We start from the raw sequence: 19,332 nt of genomic DNA, 5'->3' as shown, positions 1-19,332 counted from the left end.
GAAGTGAGGGGAGAGGATTACATGTACAGTATATTAAACAAAAATATAAACGCAACATGCAACAATTTCAAAGATTGTTAGAGTTACAGTTTCATATAAGGAAATCTGTCAATTGAAATGAATTCATTAGGACCTCATCTATAGATTTCACATGACTGGGAATACAGATATGCATCTGTTGGTCATAAATACTTTAAGAGCCACAGCGAAATGTGACGTCAGTCCACGCAGCCAGGACGTTAGGATATTAATTAAAACTCCCCACTAGAGCTTTTTGTTCACCCTTTCCCAATCCTTAACCCTTAACTTAACATTTCTGAATGAATCCCTCAAGTTGTTTCTGTTAAAACCCTTTCCCAAACCTTAACTCAATCAAATGTATTTATAAAGCCCTTTTTACATCAGCCGATGTCACTAAGTGCTGTACAGAAACCCAGCCTAAAACCCCAAACATCAAGCAATGCAGATGTAGAAGCACGGTGGCTAGGAAAAACTCCCTAGAAAGGCAGGAACCTAGGAAGAAACCAAGAGAGGAACCAGGTTCTGATGGGTGGCCAGTAACTCTTAACGTAGAATTTCTGAATGAATGGCTAAACTTAACCGTCGAGTTGTTTCTGTTGTAACAGTATCTCTATACATCAGAGATCGATACACTGCAGTGTCCTGTCCTGTAAATGGGCGAGAGCAAGGTTTGATTACTGTGCAGTAACACATCCCCCACACACATGCAGGCAAGTGCACGCAAAACACACACACACACACACACACACACACACACACACACACACACACACACACACACACACACACACACACACACACGCACACACGCACACACGCACACACGCACACACGCACACACGCACACCCACATACAAACACACCCACCCACACACACCCACATGCACACCCACCCCCACACACACACACACACACACACACACACACACACACACACACACACACACACACACACACACACACACACACACACACACACACACACACACACACACACCCACATACAAACACACCCACCCACACACACACACCCACACACACACACATGCACACCCACTCACACACACACACACACTCTCCAGCCGTCAATCGAATGGTTAAAACATTCGTCACACCTTCAGATGACAGGGGACTCGATTCACTGGCGCTTTCAGCTCACTGTAACCAGAACAAGGTAAAAGACACAGTGTCACGCACTGACTGTCAAACACACACACACTTTGTCTGATCATCACTGTCCTGACACAGTGTCTCAGTGACTTGACACATATTCAAAACTTTTTTTGTTAGATGCCTACAGGGCGTTGTGTTCAAAAGGTATTTTTTAAATACCAACCAACTGTTCAGAGGCTCCCAAAGCGTCTGAAGCTGAGGCAATGTTTTTACCATTATGACTATATACTTCACACTTTCTATTTATCACTCTCGGTGTGTGTGTATGTGTGTGTGTATGTGTGTATGTGTATGTGTATGTGTGTGTGTGTGTGTGTGTGTGTGTGTGTGTGTGTGTGTGTGTGTGTGTGTGTGTGTCTAACAGTGTGGTGACGGATGCTTTAATTGAAGTTAACCCCCCCTCCCCCCTCCCCTCTCTCTCTTCAGTCTGGCCTCTCTCTCTCAACTGTTCTCTTCACTTTTCTACAGACACACACACATGCACGTTTGCGCCGCGTGCGCACACACACACACACACACACACACACACACACACACACACACACACACACACACACACACACACACACACACACACACACACACACACACACACACACACACACACACACACACACACACACACACACAATCTCACATCTCATCAGTGATTCTTCCCCTCCCTGTAAACGCTCCTCTTATCCTTCTATCTTCTGCCTTCCTTTAAAGACCTCCCTCTCTACCCCCTCTATATTCCACTGTGCTTTGTTCCCATCCCTTTCTCCTCGCTCCATCTCCTCTTATCCTTCTATCTTCTGCCTTCCTTTAAAGACCTCTCTCTCTACCCCCTCTATCCTCCACTGTGCTTTGTTCCCATCCCTTTCTCCTCGCTCCATCTCCTCTTATCCTTCTATCTTCTGCCTTCCTTTAAAGACCTCCCTCTCTACCCCCTCTATCCTGCACTGTGCTTTGTTCCCATCCCTTTCTCCTCGCTCCATCTCCTCTTATCCTTCTATCTTCTGCCTTCCTTTAAAGACCTCCCTCTCTACCCCCTCTATCCTCCACTGTGCTTTGTTCCCATCACTTTCTCCTCGCTCCATCTCCTCTTATCCTTCTATCTTCTGCCTTCCTTTAAAGACCTCTCTCTCTACCCCCTCTATCCTCCACTGTGCTTTGTTCCCATCCCTTTCTCCTCGCTCCATCTCCTCTTATCCTTCTATCTTCTGCCTTCCTTTAAAGACCTCCCTCTCTACCCCCTCTATCCTCCACTGTGCTTTGTTCCCATCCCTTTCTCCTCGCTCCATCTCCTCTTATCCTTCTATCTTCTGCCTTCCTTTAAAGACCTCCCTCTCTACCCCCTCTATCTTCCACTGTGCTTTGTTCCCATCCCTTTCTCCTCGCTCCATCTCCTCTTATCCTTCTATCTTCTGCCTTCCTTTAAAGACCTCTCTCTCTACCCCCTCTATCCTCCACTGTGCTTTGTTCCCATCCCTTTCTCCTCGCTCCATCTCCTCTTATCCTTCTATCGTCTGCCTTCCTTTAAAGACCTCCCTCTCTACCCCCTCTATCCTCCACTGTGCTTTGTTCCCATCCCTTTCTCCTCGCTCCATCTCCTCTTTTGCTTCAGTACCTTCTTCTCCTGTGTCTCCTTATGCATTCCCTGCACGGGATGACTCAATCTACACCACAGGACGTGTCTCAGTAAAGAGCATACAAGTAAACATCTGCACTGTGTGTGTGTGTGTGTGTGTGTGTGTGTGTGTGTGTGTGTGTGTGTGTGTGTGTGTGTGTGTGTGTGTGTGTGTGTGTGTGTGTGTGTGTGTGTGTGTGTGTGTGTGTGTGTGTGTGTGTGTGTGTGTGTGTGTGTGTGTGTGTGTGTGTGTGTGTGTGTGAGAGAGAGAGAGAAAAATATTAATAAATATAACGCCCTTATCCTCAAAGCTTATTTACTATATATACAGTACCAGTCAGAAGTTTGGACACAACTACTCATTCAAGGGTTTTTCTTTCATTTTCCTACTCTTCTACATTGTAGAATAATAGTGAAGACATCAAAACTATGAAATAACACATATGGAATCATGTAGTAACCAAAAAAGTGTTCTTCAAAGTAGCCACCCTTTGCCTTGATGACAGCGTTGCATACTCTTGGCATTCTCTCAACCAGCTTCATGAGGTAATCACCTGGAATGCATTTCAATTACAGTTTTTTCCAACTGCTTACACACAAAATCTTTTCATGTCACACGATTTCTGAAACCTCTCACTCAAAGTGCAAAACTACACACCAAATATCCAGAACCATAAGCTATTTCTCAGCCTTTGGCTCAGTTGTCAATTGCATAAAACACTTTTTTTCAAAACACTACATACAATTCTCTACCTAAAACACAAAAATCTAACAGGAAGTGACTTGCTTTCCTTTTCCAAACACAACCAATCAAAGTGCTACACTTATTCACCAGGTCACACACACTCCTCACATGTGCAAACACTAATAGCTTAATTAACTGATCACTAACCAATCACTGCTTTACTGTAGTATAAGCCTATAAATAGGTCAAAGGTCAGATGACCTGTTTTGAACAATGGATGCCAACAGTGGACAGAGAGCAAGAGGACTAGGAGGAAGAGGAAGAGGAAGAAGAGGACGAGGGCAAAGAAGAGAAGGAAGGAGAGCCATCTCTGATGAGATTAGGGCAACACTTGTTGATCATGTCCAGCCCAACTTGAGTCGATTTACAGTGGCGTCTATAATTCGAACCTTCAGAAATGAGAACAGGTATGCAACTATCTAATGACTATTTTAGCATTACAGTAATGTACTGTAAAATACATATGACTGCATAGTATTGCATGAACATTTGTAACTCTAAACCATCCATTTACTGCACTGCATTGAATGAATGAGGTTGGTTATCATGCTGTACTACATTTTTTTTGTACATTGTTTACAGTTCCTATGCTGAACACATACTGTGTTTGAATTCTGTACAGAGTGGAAAGGCAAAGACATCATGGAGGACGAGGACACTTGTTTACAGATGTACAATGCAATTAGGATTCGGGAGGTAAGAGGGCATGTCTTGAATAATGACACCATATTTAACAACATCAGTGCTGTAAGCCTGTCGACCATACAACACATCCTCCAACGGCACCGAGTGACGATGAAACAACTTTACAAGGTGCCATTTGAGAGAAACTCTGACAGAGTCAAGAATATGCGACATGACTTTGTAGAGGTATGTATGCAACACTACTTCCAGTACTTCAGACCATATTTACTCATCTGTATATCCTTTTGTCTGTTACAGAGAGTATTGGAGCTGGATGCCCATGTAATTCGCCATTAATTTATTTATGTGGATGAGGTTGGCTTCAACCTCACCAAAACCAGGCGCCGCGGAAGAAATGTAATAGGACAGAGGGCAATTACCAATGTCCCTGGACAGCGTGGGGGTAATATAACTGTGTGCTGACATCACTCAAAACGGGGTCCTCCATCACAATGCCACACTGGGTCCGTACAACACCGGCCATATGCTCACTTTTCTGGATGCAATTTACACAATGCTTGTCCCTGATCTAGATCAGGAGACTGCTAGATTTGTGGTTTTATGGGACAATGTTAGTTTTCACCGGGCTGTTCTGGTCCAAAACTGGTTTGCCACCCATCCAGAATTTGTAGTTTTGTACCTACCCCCATATTCACCTTTTCTAAATCCCATAGAGGAAAGTGTATGATCGTCAACCCTATGCCCGCATGTCGCTTCTCCAGGCAATGGAGGACGCATGTGGGGACATAGAGGTTGCCTCTGTCCAAGGTTGGATACGCCATGCTAGGAGATACTTCCCTCCATGTGGGGACATAGAGGTTGCCTCTGTCCAAGGTTGGATACGCCATGCCAGGAGATACTTCCCTCGATGTTTGGCAAGAGAAAACCTATCTTGTGATGTGGACAAAGTATTGTGGCCAGACCCAGGCCGGAGAAGAGATAAAGTGTAGCTTAGCACTGGTGACTGCCCCCCTATCAATTCCTGGACTGCCCCCCCCCGGGACCCCACACACACAATTGTGTTCTTTACAGTATTCTAAAGAATATACTTTTGGTTGACATATGTTTATGGTTTTGTTGTATGCCGTTTTTGGGAATTGTGTGTAGAGTTTTGAAAACGTGTGTAGGCAGTTGGAAAAAAACTGTAAATATGTTTATGGATTTGTTGTATGCTACTGTATTAAGTCATGTTTGGCCTAATAAATATTTTCTGTTTCTACATTGCATTGGTGTTTACAGTGTACTTGTTACCCCTCTCAGCAGATTACTTTCACCGTAGAACATTGTCTTGATATGTAGATATAAGCCTATGAAAGACCAAAGAGCTTTAGATTTAGAACAACAGTGTTTACATGGTATATCCAAAAATGTACTATTATGAAAGCAGTGTTTGCCATTTGATGCAAATGCTTCATTCTGACATGTGTTTATGGCATTTTGAATGCAGTGTTACATTGTGAAGGAGATGTGAGGCATTTTGCATTTTGTGTGTGCCGTTTGGGGAATTGTGTGTAGAGTTTTGAAGAAAAGGAGACAGTTTTGGGAATTGTGTGTAGAGTTTTGAAGAAAAGGAGACAGTTTTGAAAACGTGTGTAAGCAGTTGGAAAAAACTGTAACACGTGTGGCTTGTTAAAAGTTAATTTGTGGAATTTCTTTCCTTCTTTAATGCGTTTGAGCCAATCAGTTGTGTTGTGACAAGGTAGTGGTGGTATACAGAAGATAGCCCTATTTGGTAAAAGAACAAGTCCATATTATGGCAAGAACAGCTCAATTAAGCAAAGAGAAATGACAGTCAATCTGGAATATTTCAAGCGCAATAATTAAACTGGCTCTCATGAAGACCGCCACAGGAATGGAAGACCCAGAGTAACCTCTGCTGTAAGAGGGTTAGTTCATTAGCGTTACCAGCCTCAGAAATTGCAGCCCAAAAAAATGCTTCACAGAGTTCAAATAACAGACACATCTCAACATCAACTGTTCAGAGGAGACTGCATGAATCAGGCCTTTATGGTCGTATTGCTGCACAGAAACCACTACTTACACGGAACCCAAACCGGCTGCGCGCATGTGCCATCGTGCGCTATCATGCATAAATGGATTTTGTCCCCCCACACCAAACGCAATCACGACACGCAGGTTAAAATATCAAAACAAACTCTGAACCAATGACATTAATTTGGGGACAGGTTGAATATCATTAAACATGTATGGCAATTTAGCTAGTTAGCTTGCACTTGCTAGCTAACGTTAATTTGTCCAATTTAGCTAGCTTGCTGTTGCTAGCTAATTTGTCCTGGGATATAAACATTGAGTTGTTATTTTACCTGAAATGCACAAGGTCCTCTACTCCAACAATTAATCCACACATAAAACGGCCAACCGAATCGTTTCTAGTCATCTCTCCTCCTTCCAGGCTTTTCGTTGTTTAACTTATATGGTGATCGCATCTCAACTTTCATTGTATTACCACGACTACCGGAAAAACAGTTCGTCTTTCAGTCACCCACGTGGGAATAACCAATAAAGAGATGACATGTGGGTAACTGCTTCTATAAACCAATGAAGAGATGGGAGAGGCAGGACTTTCAGCGCGATCTCCATCAGAAATAGGAATGAGTTCTATTTTAGCCCTTGGCGTTGAAGATGCTCGTTGGTGCGCGCGAGCAGTGTGGGTGCAATAATAGAATAACATGGATTTCTGAATTTATTTTGCGATTCTCGCGCACGCGACGTGTCTGGTCTGGTCAGCATGTAAGGGACACCAATACGAAGAGACTTGCTTGGGCCAAGAAATATGAGCAATGGACATTAGACTGTTGGATATCTGTCCTTTGGTGTAATGAGTCCAAATTTGAGATTTTTGGTTTGAACCATCGTGTCTTTGTGAGACGCAGAGTAGGTGAACGGATGATCTCCGCATGTGTGGTTCCCACCGTGAAGCATGGAGGAAGAGGTGTGATGGTGCAGGGGTGCTTTGCTGGTGACACTGTCTGTGATTTGTTTAGAATTCAAGGCATACTTAACCAGCATGGCCACCACAGCATTCTGTAGCGATATGCCATCCCATCTCTTTTGCACTTAGTGGGGATATCATTTATTTTTCAACAGGACAATTACCCAAAAACACACCTCCAGGCTGTGTTAGGGCTATTTGACCAAGAAGGAGAGTGCCGGAGTGCTGCATCAGATGACCTGGCCTCCACAATAACCTGACCTCAATCTAATTGAGATGGTTTGGGATGAGTTGGACTGCAGAGTGAAGGAAAAGCAGCCATCAAGTGCTCAGCATTTGTGGGAACTTCTTCAACACTGTTGGAAAAGCATTCCAGGTGAAGCTGGTTGAGAGAATGCCAAGAGTGAACAAAGCAGTCATCAAGGCAAAGGGTGGCTAATTTGAAGAATCTAAAATAAAAAATACATTTTGATTTGTTTAACACTTTTTTTTGGTTACAACGTGATTCCATGTGTGTTATTTCATAGTTTTCATGTCTTCACTATTATTCTACAATGTAGAAAATAGTAAAATATAAAGAAAAACCATTGAATGAGTAGGTGTGTCCAAACATTTGACTGGCAATGTATATAGTTCAGTAGTACCACGGAGTTGCATCTTCACTGTTGATGTTGAGACGGATGTTTTGCGGGTACTATTTAGTGAAGCTGCTAGTTGAGGACTTGTGAGGCGTCTGTTTCTCAAACTGGACACTCCAATGTACTTGTCCTCTTGCTCAGTTATGCAGTGGGCCTCCCACTCCCCTTTCTATTCTGGTTAGGGCCAGTTTGCGCTGTTCTGTGAAAGGAGTAGTACACAACATTGTACGAGATCTTCAGTATCTTGGCAATTTCTCACATGGAATAGCCTTCATTTCTCGGAACAAGAATAGACTGACGAGTTTCAGAAGAAAGGTCTTTGTTTCTGGCCATTTGGAGCCTGTAATCGAACTCACAAATGCTGATGCTCCAGATACACAACTAGTCTAAAGAAGGCCAGTTTTATTGCTTTTTAATCAGCATAACAGTTTTCAGCTGTGCTAACATAATTGGAAAAGGGTTTTCTAATGATCAATTAGCCTTTTTTTAAATGATAAACTTGGATTAGCTAACACAACGTGACATTGGAACACAGGAGTGATGGTTGCCGATAATTGGCATCTGTACCCTATGTAGATATTCCATAAAAAATCTGCCGTTTCCAGCTACAATAGTCATTTACAACATTAACAATGTCTACACTGTATTTCTGATCAATGTTGTGTTATTTTAATGGACAAAACACTTGCTTTTCTTTCAAAACACAGACATTTCTAAGCGACCCCAAACTTTTGAACGGTAGTGTATATACTGTATATGTGTGTGTAAGCTTTGAGGATAAGGTTGGCTGCTCTATTGATAGTAAACAGGGTTCAAAGGTCAGGCTCAGTGGTTTGTACACTTGCTGGTGATGCAATTGTAAAGCAAGACATGGCAGGTCAGGACACACACACACACACATTATATTGTACAGTAATAGGGACAAATGTGTGTGTTTCGACTAATTATGTTCTCTGCTGCAGCAGGTGTCGGAATGTCTGTGTGTCTGAGGAAAGACTATTCCAAAAAAATTAACTACAGAGAAATGACTTTAAATAGAGTTAAACAGTCCAAGTCCCACGGCCAAGTCTCTCATGACAAAATATTCATATTCTCAATATGCCACTCTCTTTCACACAGACTCTCGTAAGATGTCCTTGCCAGACTTAAAAAAAAAACAGGAAATAGCTCTGTCAAAATATTTATCTGCAAGCAACAGTTTATTTCAGAAATGAACATGCACATACTGTATGTACTCATGTACACTCACGCAAACTTTCACACACACACACAGACGTTGCCATGGTAGCAGTTAGTAAACAATGGTGTCTGATGCTAGCACCCCTCGGTCAGAGGCTAATGAGGTCATTAGCGCTGCTTGCTAATATTCTAACGGCGTCTCACAAGCCTCCCAGACATGCACAACCTGACACCTCCCACCTGGGCACTTCCATTCTTAGAGAGAAGCTAAAAACATTAATTACATGTATATATAAGTATATTCCGGACTCTGACATTGCTCGTTCGGATTTTTTTTGTAATTGTATATTTTTATGTGTATATTGTTTTTTTTATTGCTATGTGCTACTGCACTGTTGGAGCCAGAAACACAAGCATTCCACTGCACCTGTGAATAACATCAGAAACTGAACATTTTGTGTGTGTGTGGTGGGGGTGTCGCAAATGGCACACTATTACCTACAGTATATAGTGCACTACAACATTTGTGTAGGCCTACTATAAAAGAACATCATGGCTAACCTTAATTTAACTAGGCAAGTCAGTTAAGAACAAATCCTTATTTACAATGACAGCCTACCATGGAACAGTGGGGTTAACTGCCTTGTTCAGGGGCAGAATATCAGATTTTGACTTTGTCGGTCGGGGATTCAATCCAGCAACCTTTTGGTTACTGGGCCCAACACTCTAACCACTAGGCTACCTGCTGGCCCACGTCATTCGGGACAAAACCTGGGTATTTACCACCTGGAGTGGAGAGAGTGATTATGGAGCCATGCAGCAAGTGAAGTGGTACTGGAGCTGTAGTGGTCTCAGCTAAATCAGCCTCTTCTCTTCTTTCTGCAGAGTGAAAAAGAGATGGACGGAAGAACTGCTATACCCTTCTTCTCTCATCCAATGAAGAACTGAATCACATGCTCATTAATGACCCAGAGGTACGAGGACCAATCGCCAGACTGAGTGGTGACGTCATACCAGTGACAGAGGCAGAATTGGGACCACCATGGATTCTATGGCAAAAAAGCATCAGTAGTCTCACACACTGTAACTCATACGCTCTCTCTCTCTCTCTCTCTCTCTCTCTCTCTCTCTCTCTTTCTCTCAAAAACACTCTTCACACTTGGATAACACAGAGACCAGTAACTCATCTCTCCACTCAGATATAAGACTGCCTCCCCCAACTGTGATGTCACAGAGTGGCTCCTTCACTTCCAGCTCCTCTGGGGGCTGAGCCGGAGCTATGGGTAGAAGGGTGGCTGATCCGACCAATCCAGTGCCTGCGCTCGGGGTGCCCCTGGCGGGGGTGCGATGGGGTCCGCTGTGCAGCGTGGGGGTGCAGACCTCCCCTGGCCTTAGGACCCTCCCGTCAATCAAACTCAACCAGCCAACCAGTACGCAGCACCCAGAGACAAGGAGTAACAACCATGTCACCACGGTATTGACCATGCCCTCGGAAACTGTTTTTTCATGTAACTCGTGCAGCAGTGGCGGCAGCGGTGGTTTTGCCGTTTCCAAGGAGAGGAGTCAGAATGCAATCAACAGTCTGACACAGGACGACATGGGGTCACAGGGGTCAGGGGGCGGGGTCTACTGTCAGATCAAAACCATAAGGACCAATCCCAGGGAGTCTGGTCACAGGTCCAGCGGGAAACGGACGTCTCGATACACCAATGGGAGCGTGGTTGCCCCTGAGGTGGTGGGTGGGGTATGTACTGAGGGTGCCGAGGGGAACGAGCCAATCAGAGAGAGGAGGAGGGTTCAGTCTCTGAGAGGGGAGGAGTCTCGCCCTGTGCTGAGGTCAGGGAGTGTGTCTCATTCTGTGAGCTCTCACGCCACGCCTCCAAGGCCCTGTAGAATGATGACATCATCGCCCCGTCTCTGTGGAACCTGCGGGCGGAGACAGTCCCAGGCCCCACCCACTTGCATGGCAACTGCATGCCGCAGGCGAGCGGCCAACAAGATCACAGAAAGCCAGACCCTCCCGAATCCTCCCAGGAAACAGTCCGTACTCCTCAACCAGAACCGGAAAGACTCCCCTGTACTGAACACACACACACACACACCACCAACCACACACAAAGCTGTGAAGAACACTCAAACACAAACTCAGACATTTCCCTCTCCACACACAACCCAAAAGACACACACGCTCAGGAAATATTCACCTGTGCCCACATGCTCCAACACTAAGGATGCACAGCACACACATACAGACCCAGAACCCAGTTTACCCAGGTTACATCAGAAAGAAACACACACAGAGACAGCAGACACACACTCACACACCACAGAGAAACACACATCCAGGCCAAATAAATCCACACGAAATACTCCAGCTACACAGTCTTTACCGGACAAAAACACAGAGACGTCATCTGACAACCAACACACACCGCCAAACTCATCGACACAAGTCACCCCCAAGCCACCACCCCCAGTCCTCCTCATAGGCAAAAAATCCTCGGCCTCTGCCCATCTCCCACCTAAAAGCTCCCCCAACCCCTACCACACTGTCCAGGTGAACCCAAAACCAGCACCCCCTGTCCTTCAGACCCAACCCAAACATACACCCCTCACCCCCTCCCGGCTCTCCAAAATACCACCAGCACAACCAATCAAAAAAGAAGACTCCAAAACCCCTGGCCAATCAAAAGATGCAAATGCTCTGCATGCTGCCCATGTGGCCCCACAGTGCAATGGGGCACCAGGAGGTATGGCGGGGTTACCAGGTGGGGTACAGGGGTGTGTGTCGGGGGGCCTCCACGGGCATCTTCACAGCGTGGAAGAGAGTCTGCTCTCCAACCAGGAGAAGATCAAAGTCCTCCTCAATGTTATCCAAGACCTGGAGAAAAGCAAGGCCCTCAGCGAAGGGTGAGAGAGGAGCGTGTGTGTGTGAGTAAGAGAGAGAGAGAGAGTGAACGAGTGAAAGAGAAGAGAGGAAGATGAAAGCGAAGAAGCGAGCGAGCGAGTGAGAGACTGAGTGTGCAAGGGACGGAGAAAGCATGTATGTGAGAACGTATGGGAGTGCCTTTGAGAATGTAAAAATGTAAAAGAATGTACTCCAATGTAAAACTGGCATGCTTTCAGCTTGGTAATGCACTTTAAGGTCATGGGAGTATTGCAGGGGCTGTGATGTACTGTATGCACAATGTTATTGCTGCAGTGTTACAGAGCACAGCAGAACACCCACAGGGATATGTGTACAGAACACCTTTCTAAATAAACCCTGCTGTATAAAAGTAAATATCAGTTCTTGCCTTTGTGGTGTATTCCGCTGCTCTGCCTCTGTAGGCATTCTATCATATGGTCCATGTAATTACAGGCAGAACTACTTCCTTATGTCATGGCTGCTCCCTCAGGCTTTAAGGTCAACTTAAGTTATCGACCTCTCTCCCTCTCATTCAGTTTCCCTCTCCTCCTCATTTCTCTCTCTCTCTCTCTCTCTCCCTCCATCTCTTTCTCCCTCATCTCTTTCTCTTCGTTTCTACATCTCCTTATTTCTCTCACCCAAATCTCTCCCACGCTCTCATTTTGGAAATTGTCCAATTTTCTACTTATTCTTTGTTCCCATTCTACTTTCTCCTTATTCACATTCATTCTTCTTCTTGAAGAATGCTATTCATCTCTTTTCACCTCCACCCACCCCACCGTTATCTCCCTCTTCATCCCTCTATCTTTAATTACCACCCTCTCTCTTTCCTTCTCTCCTGATATGAATCACTTCTTCCTCCATACAATATAGAGCTGACTTCTCCTCCGCTCCTCTCCCCTCACCCTCTGTCCTTTCACTACATTCCACTCACCCGCTACCTCTGTTGTCAATCAGTACATCACTCTCTCATCTCTTTCCTGTCACTCTGTTTTGTTTTCTCTTTTCCATCACTGTCTTCTCTCCTCTCTGTCCCCACTCTCCCTCTCACCCCTGATCCCCGACAACATACTGCACCCCCTCTCTTATTTCCCCTCTCTCCTCTCTGTCCCCACTCTCCCACTCACCCCTGATGCCCGACAACAGACTGCACCCCCTCTCTTATTTCCCCTCTCTCCTCTCTGTCCCCACTCTCCCTCTCACCCCTGATGCCCGGCAACAGACTGCACCCCCTCTCTTATTTCCCCTCTCTCCTCTCTATCCCCACTCTCCCTCTCATCCCTGATGCCCGACAACAGACTGCACCCCCTCTCTTATTTCCCCTCTCTCCCCTCTGTCCCCACTCTCCCTCTCACCCCTGATGCCCGACAACAGACTGCACCCCCTCTCTTATTTCCCCTCTCTCCTCTCTGCTCTTCTACCCACTCCTCTTCTTTTTATTTCTCATCTTCTCTCCACTCTACTCCTTCCTTCCTCACTCCCTCCCTCCCTCTTCTCTCTGTCAGTTCCTCTTGGGTTGACGGCTCACTATAATACCAAACTAATCCCTCCCAGATTATGATTGAAGATACGCAATTCATGTTTCAGGGGCACAGCAAGACACACAACGACAGGATACACTTTGTTCCTCTGTGGAATTTGTGTGTGTGTGCGTGTGCGTGTTTGGCACAGTGCTAAGTTAAAGTTTTGGTGCTGTTTTTAAGTTTGTGTCTTGTGCTCCCTTTGTGTCTGTGTGTGAATGTGTGTCTTGTCTGTTTGTTTGGGGGTAGTACTAATGACGCTCTCCTGTGTACTCCTCCACATCCCGACGTTTGCGTGTCCTTCTTGTTGTTGCCGTTGTGTTAGGCGCTGCTCTTACAGAACTGGACAGGATATCAACAACTGCCCCACCTGTCAGAAGACTGCCTGCATCATATACAGGTAAAACACCTTCCTGATACCACATTAATGCTAATACCATTTCACTTCTTTTTATATATCAAAATCCACACACACTTTGCTAATAATATAACAGTATACCCAACCCACAGTCTACGGTGTACACTCGAACCACTAGCAGATGGCTTCAGTTTCAGCATCACGTTTTATGAGCTGTATGTACAGGATTTGCATCGGTGTATTACCGTCCAACAAAATGCAGGCTCCATCTTGACTGTGCAACAACAATAATAAATAATAAAATATAAGAATACAAAAAACATAAAGTAAATGGCAGTAGAATAGAATAAAGATTGTAGCAGAATTATAATACAGGAAGGCACAATTTATACAACAATATTTAAATGAGTATTGGGGATGGGGGGGGGTCATTGTATAAACTGAGCAGTATAATAAGAGCAGTAGTAGCAGTAGTTGTGATATGTGTGTGTATGTCTGTGTGGGTGTATGTCTGTGTGGGTGTGTGTATGAGTGAGTGCATGTGTGCTAAGGTGTGGAGAATCAGAGCAGGTGCTCAGTCCAGTTCAAGTGTTCAGCAGTCTGATGGTTTTGTAGATAGAAACCGTCTCTCAACCTGTTGGTATCAGACCTCATGTTCCGATATTGTCTCTCCGACGTTAAGGGAGAGAACAGCTCGTGGCTGGAGTTGGTGCGTGGGATCCTTGATAATGCTGCTTGTATTCTTATTTTGATTATTTATGGGTGGGAGCACAGTCTCAATGATGTACTGGGGCGTCTTCGCCACCCGCTGGAGGGCCTTGCGGTCGTGGACGGAAAATCTGCCGTACCAGGCCGTGATGCAAACAGTCAGGATGATTATCCTTTCACCTACTCTGCATCTCACAAAGACACGGCAGTTGGAACCAAAAATCTCAAATTTGGACTCATCAGACCAAAGGACAGATTTCCACCAGTCTAATGTCCATTGCTCGTGTTTCTTGGTATTTTTCTTATTGGTGTCCTTTAGTAGTAGTTTCTTTGCAGCAATTCGACCATGAAGGCCTGTTTCGCACAGTCTCTTCTGAACAGTTGAAGTTGAGATGTGTGTCTGTTACTTGAAACATTTATTTGGGCGGCAATCCTAGGTGCAGTTAACTCTAATGAAATTATTCTCGGCATCAAAGGTAACTCTGAGCCTCCCTTTCATCTGGCAGTCCTTGTGAGAGCCAGTTTCATCATATTTTTGGGACTGCACTTGAAGAAACTGACTGACCTTCAAGTCTTAAAGTAATGATGGACTGTCGTTTTGAGCTGTTCTTGCCATAAAACTGACTTTTTTTTTCTTCCCCCAAATAGGGCTATCTTCTCTATACCACCCCTACCATGTCACAACACAACTGATTGGCTCAAATGCATAAGAAGGAAAGAAATTCCACAAATTAACTTTTAACAGAGGACACCTGTTCATTGAAATGCATTCCAGGTGACTACCTCATGAAGCTGGTTGAGAGAATGCCAAGAGTGTGCAAAAGCTGTCATCAAGGGAAAGGGTGGCTACTAAATATTTTTGGGGGTAACTAAATGATTCCACGTGTTATTTCATAGTTTTGATGTCTTCACTATTATTCTACAATGTAGAAAAATAGTACAAATAAAGAAAAACCCTGGAATGAGTAGTTGTGTCCAAACCTTTGACTGGTACTATATATACAAAAGTATGTGGACACCCCTTGAAATTAGTGGATTCGGCTATTTTAGCCATAGTCATTGCTGACAGGTGTATAAAATCAAGCACACTGCAACACAATCTCCATAGACCAACATTGGCAGTAGAATGACCTTACTGAAGAGCTCAATGAATTTCAACGTGGCACCGTAATTAGATGACACCTTTCCAACAAGTCAGTTCGTCAAATTTCTGCCCTCCTAGAGCAGCCCCAGTCAGTCCGAATGTAGTGCCAACTGTAAACTTTGTTGGAGGAGGAATAATGGTCTGGGGCTGTTTTTCGTGGTTCGGGCTAGGCCCTTTAGTTCCAGGGAAGGGAAATCTGAATGTAACAACATACAATGACATTATAGACAATTCTGTGCTTCCAACTTTGTAGCAACAGTTTGGGGAAGGCCTTTTTCTGTTTTATTATGACAATGCCCTCGTGCACAAAGCGAGTCCATACAGAAAGGGTTTGTCGGGATCGGTGTAGAAGAACTTGACTGGCCTGCACAGAGCCTTGACCTCAACCCCATCAAACACCTTTGGGATGAATTGGAACACCAACTGCGAGCCAGGCCTAATCAACTAACATCAGTGTCCGACCTAACTAATGCTCTCGTGACTGAATGGAAGCAAATCAATGCAACAAAGTTCCAACATCTATTGGAAAGCCTTCCCAGAGGAGTGGAGGCTGTTATTGCAGCAAAGGGGGGACCAACTCCATATTCATGCCCATGATTATGGAATGAGATGTTCGACGAGCAGGTGTCCACATACTTTTTGTCATGTAGTGTACCTCCTCCCTGTAGGCTGTTTCGTCGTTGTTGCCCATCAGGCCTACAACCGTGGTTGTTGGTGCTGTGCAAAGCCACGCAGTCGTGGGTGAACAGAGAGTACAGCAGAAGACTAAGGACACACCCCTGGGGGCCCATGTGTTGAGTCCGTATGCAGGAGGTGTTGTTGTCATTCCTCACAGCTTTTGGTTTGCCCATCAGGAAGTCCAGGATCCAGTTGCAGAGGGTGGTGTCCAGAATCAGCATTCTCACATAGATGTTCCTCTTGTCCAAATGTAACGGCCCAGTAAATAACGGTGGCAATGGCATCTTCTGTGGATCTGTAGGAGTGGTAGACAAAATGGAGTGGGTCAAGTGTGCCTGCCATGCTGACCTTGATGTGGGCCATGACCGGCCTCTTGAAGCACTTCATGATGACTGAGGCGAGAGCAACGGGTCAATAATCATTTGGGCACGTCACCTTGTTCTTCTTGGGCACTGGGATGATGGTGGTCTCCGTAAAGCGGGTGGGGACTACAGCCTGGGACAGGTTGATGATGTCCCACAAGATGCCAGCCAGCTGGTCAACACACACTCTGAGGACACAGCCAGGGATCCCATGTGGGCCGGCGGCTTTGTGAGTATTAGCTCTTTTTAGAGTTTTTTTTTTAGAGTTTCAGCCTCGGCGAGCGAAAGCACCTGGTCGTCCGGAGCGGCGAGAGTCCTCCTGAATGGCTCAGTATTGTCTGACTCGAAGCGAGCATAGCATGTGTTAAGCTTTTCTGGGAGGGGGGCTTCGGTGGGCACCGCACAGCTGGATTTGCCTTTGTAATCTGTGATAGTATGTAGCTCTTGACACATGCAAAGCGAGTTGGTTTGAATTGTCGAACATCAATTCAAGTTTGAGTCTGTGTCTTTTTGCCTCCCTAATGGATTTGGGGAGCACATACCTGCATGCCTTGTACGTGTCGCACGCCACAGAGTCATCGGGGTTCCTTCTGCTGACATTCAATGCTGCAGTCCGGGCTTGTTATTGTGGGTACAACATCATCAACACTTGAATCTTGTAACTGACGAAATACTGTATATTCCTCAATGTTAATGGATGAGTCCTGGGTGGATGAATCTTTGAACCTATTCCTAATAGTGTTCTCAAATCAATCCTGCAGTATCGAGTCTGCCTCCTCTGTACAGCGCCTCACTTTTCTCTGTGTTGGTGGCTCCCTCTTGAGTTGCTGCTCGCAAGCGGGAATAGGAGCAGAGAGACGTGATCTGATTGGCCGCAATGGGGGCCGGGGTATGGCTGAGTTAGCTGTGTGCCGCCTTGGTGTTTGCTTGTGGCGGTATGTACCCAGCTGTCATAATAACCCACGAGTATTCCCTTGGCACATAGTAGGGTCGGCATTTTAGCATCAGAAACTCCAGTTCTGATGAACAGGATTTCGCAATGCTTTCAACTCCGGTACACCAGGAATTGTTAACGAGGAAACATACCCCTCCCCCAGACACTTACCAGATCCCCCCCTGAGTCTTTGCAGTAGCCGCCGTTCAATCCACTCGGGATATGGAGAAGCCATCTGGTTGAACGGCAGAGTCAAGTGAATTGTCTGTAAGCCATATCTCAGTAAAAACCAAAAGGTACCGCATTCCCTGATATTCCTCTGTGATTGAAGCCGAGCTCTGAGTTCACAAAGTTCCTTTTCCAGCGACTGGACATCAGCTATCAGGATACAAGGAAGAGGAAGCCGTGTATCTTCGTCCTTTCAGCCTAGCTCGGAGTCCTTTTCCTTCCTCTTCTTCGTTGCCTTAGGTCAACTCGGCCAGGAGAAATAAGTAAGCAGGTGAAAGTTAAGCAGGAACCGGCAAGACGTTTTATATCATGGATGGTCAGTCCTTGCATCCATAGCTCTGTCTAGGAATTTGAGTGTGGTTACATTTCTCCAGGCCCATCCCTCAGCTTTTTACCCAAACAGGGGTGGGGTCATCCCTTTGTTATTGCTTCAATTAAGGACTCTAACTTTAACCAATCAGGACGTGCAGCTCTTTGCTAACTCGCTATCAGCCCACCAGATCTCCTCCTCGCCCTCGTCTCCTCCTCCTTCTGTAACCAGGAACAACATTAGCTACAGCAGGAGTTCACATCTAATCAGGAATAATTAGGACCGGAGGGAAGTGTGGCAGAGATACCGGCTCACACAGGGGCCCCTCAGGGCCACAGAAAACAGCTCAGGGGCCCCCCCAGGACCTGTTTCGGCAGATAATATCACAGGACCGCTAGGAAGTCCCTGAATAGCTAGTGAACAGCAAGGAAGTCCCCCAGTGAAGTTCAAAGTGAATGTTAAATAGAATACATTACTGCAGTAGCCTGAATCACTACTGCCTGAGTATGAACTATCTAGTAATTATCTACTATTACCACTGGGCACACTCCTCAAAGACTACCACACTGTGTTGGTAGACGTCCCAGGACATTTGGATTTAAATGTAATGCATCTCTCTCTCTCTCCCCCCCCCTTGCCTGTGTGTCCCATTTCTCTTTTCCTAAATAAAGAGGATCAGTAATATTCTATTATTCCCAATAGTGATATGCTGGTACACGCACGCGCGCACACACACACACACACACACACACGGAAAGTAACATACAGTTAATCCAAACAGAAGAGAAGGATTATTACAGTCATTCGAGGCCATTGGAAGACGCTGATCATTCTATTGTGGTTATGAAACACACACACACACACACACACACACACAACACACACACACACACACACACACACACACACACACACACACACACACACACACACACACACACACACACACACACACACACACACACACACACACACACACACACACACACACACACACACAACAATACAGTCATTTTCTTGATGGTACAGTAATGGCGTTATCACACACTCAGCAGGACACAGAGGGGATGGGGGAAGAGTGTGTAGAAGAGAGAGATACAGAAAGAGAGAGAGAGAGAGAGAGAGAGACCGCGTGGGATGGAGGCTTCCCTCTTCATGATTTGAGCTGGAGAACGACATT

The 19,332-nt window shown here is 45.4% G+C and overlaps 2 protein-coding genes across 3 annotated transcripts in view; one reads left to right on the top strand and one right to left on the bottom strand.

The window, feature by feature from the left end:
- The window catches only part of LOC118384019 (dedicator of cytokinesis protein 2-like), a 158,357-nt gene that overhangs the window by 64,895 nt on the left and 74,130 nt on the right, over positions 1-19,332 (bottom strand). The gene's annotated exons all lie outside the window — the stretch shown is intronic.
- The window catches only part of LOC118376428 (inhibitory synaptic factor 2A), a 39,144-nt gene that overhangs the window by 14,493 nt on the left and 5,319 nt on the right, over positions 1-19,332 (top strand). For both annotated transcript variants that reach the window (XM_035763151.2, XM_035763144.2), the window contains exons 2-3: positions 9,888-11,912; positions 13,756-13,830. In XM_035763151.2, coding sequence (XP_035619044.1) covers positions 10,282-11,912; positions 13,756-13,830 — 1,706 coding nt within the window. In that variant the 5' untranslated portion in view covers positions 9,888-10,281. The remainder of the gene's footprint in view (positions 1-9,887; positions 11,913-13,755; positions 13,831-19,332) is intronic.

The sequence above is a fragment of the Oncorhynchus keta genome, chromosome 4, assembly GCF_023373465.1.
Source record: "Oncorhynchus keta strain PuntledgeMale-10-30-2019 chromosome 4, Oket_V2, whole genome shotgun sequence".
Lineage (NCBI taxonomy): Eukaryota > Metazoa > Chordata > Actinopteri > Salmoniformes > Salmonidae > Oncorhynchus > Oncorhynchus keta.
The sequence above is the reverse complement of the archived record's forward strand: the minus strand, read 5'-3'. Positions and strand labels throughout refer to the sequence as shown.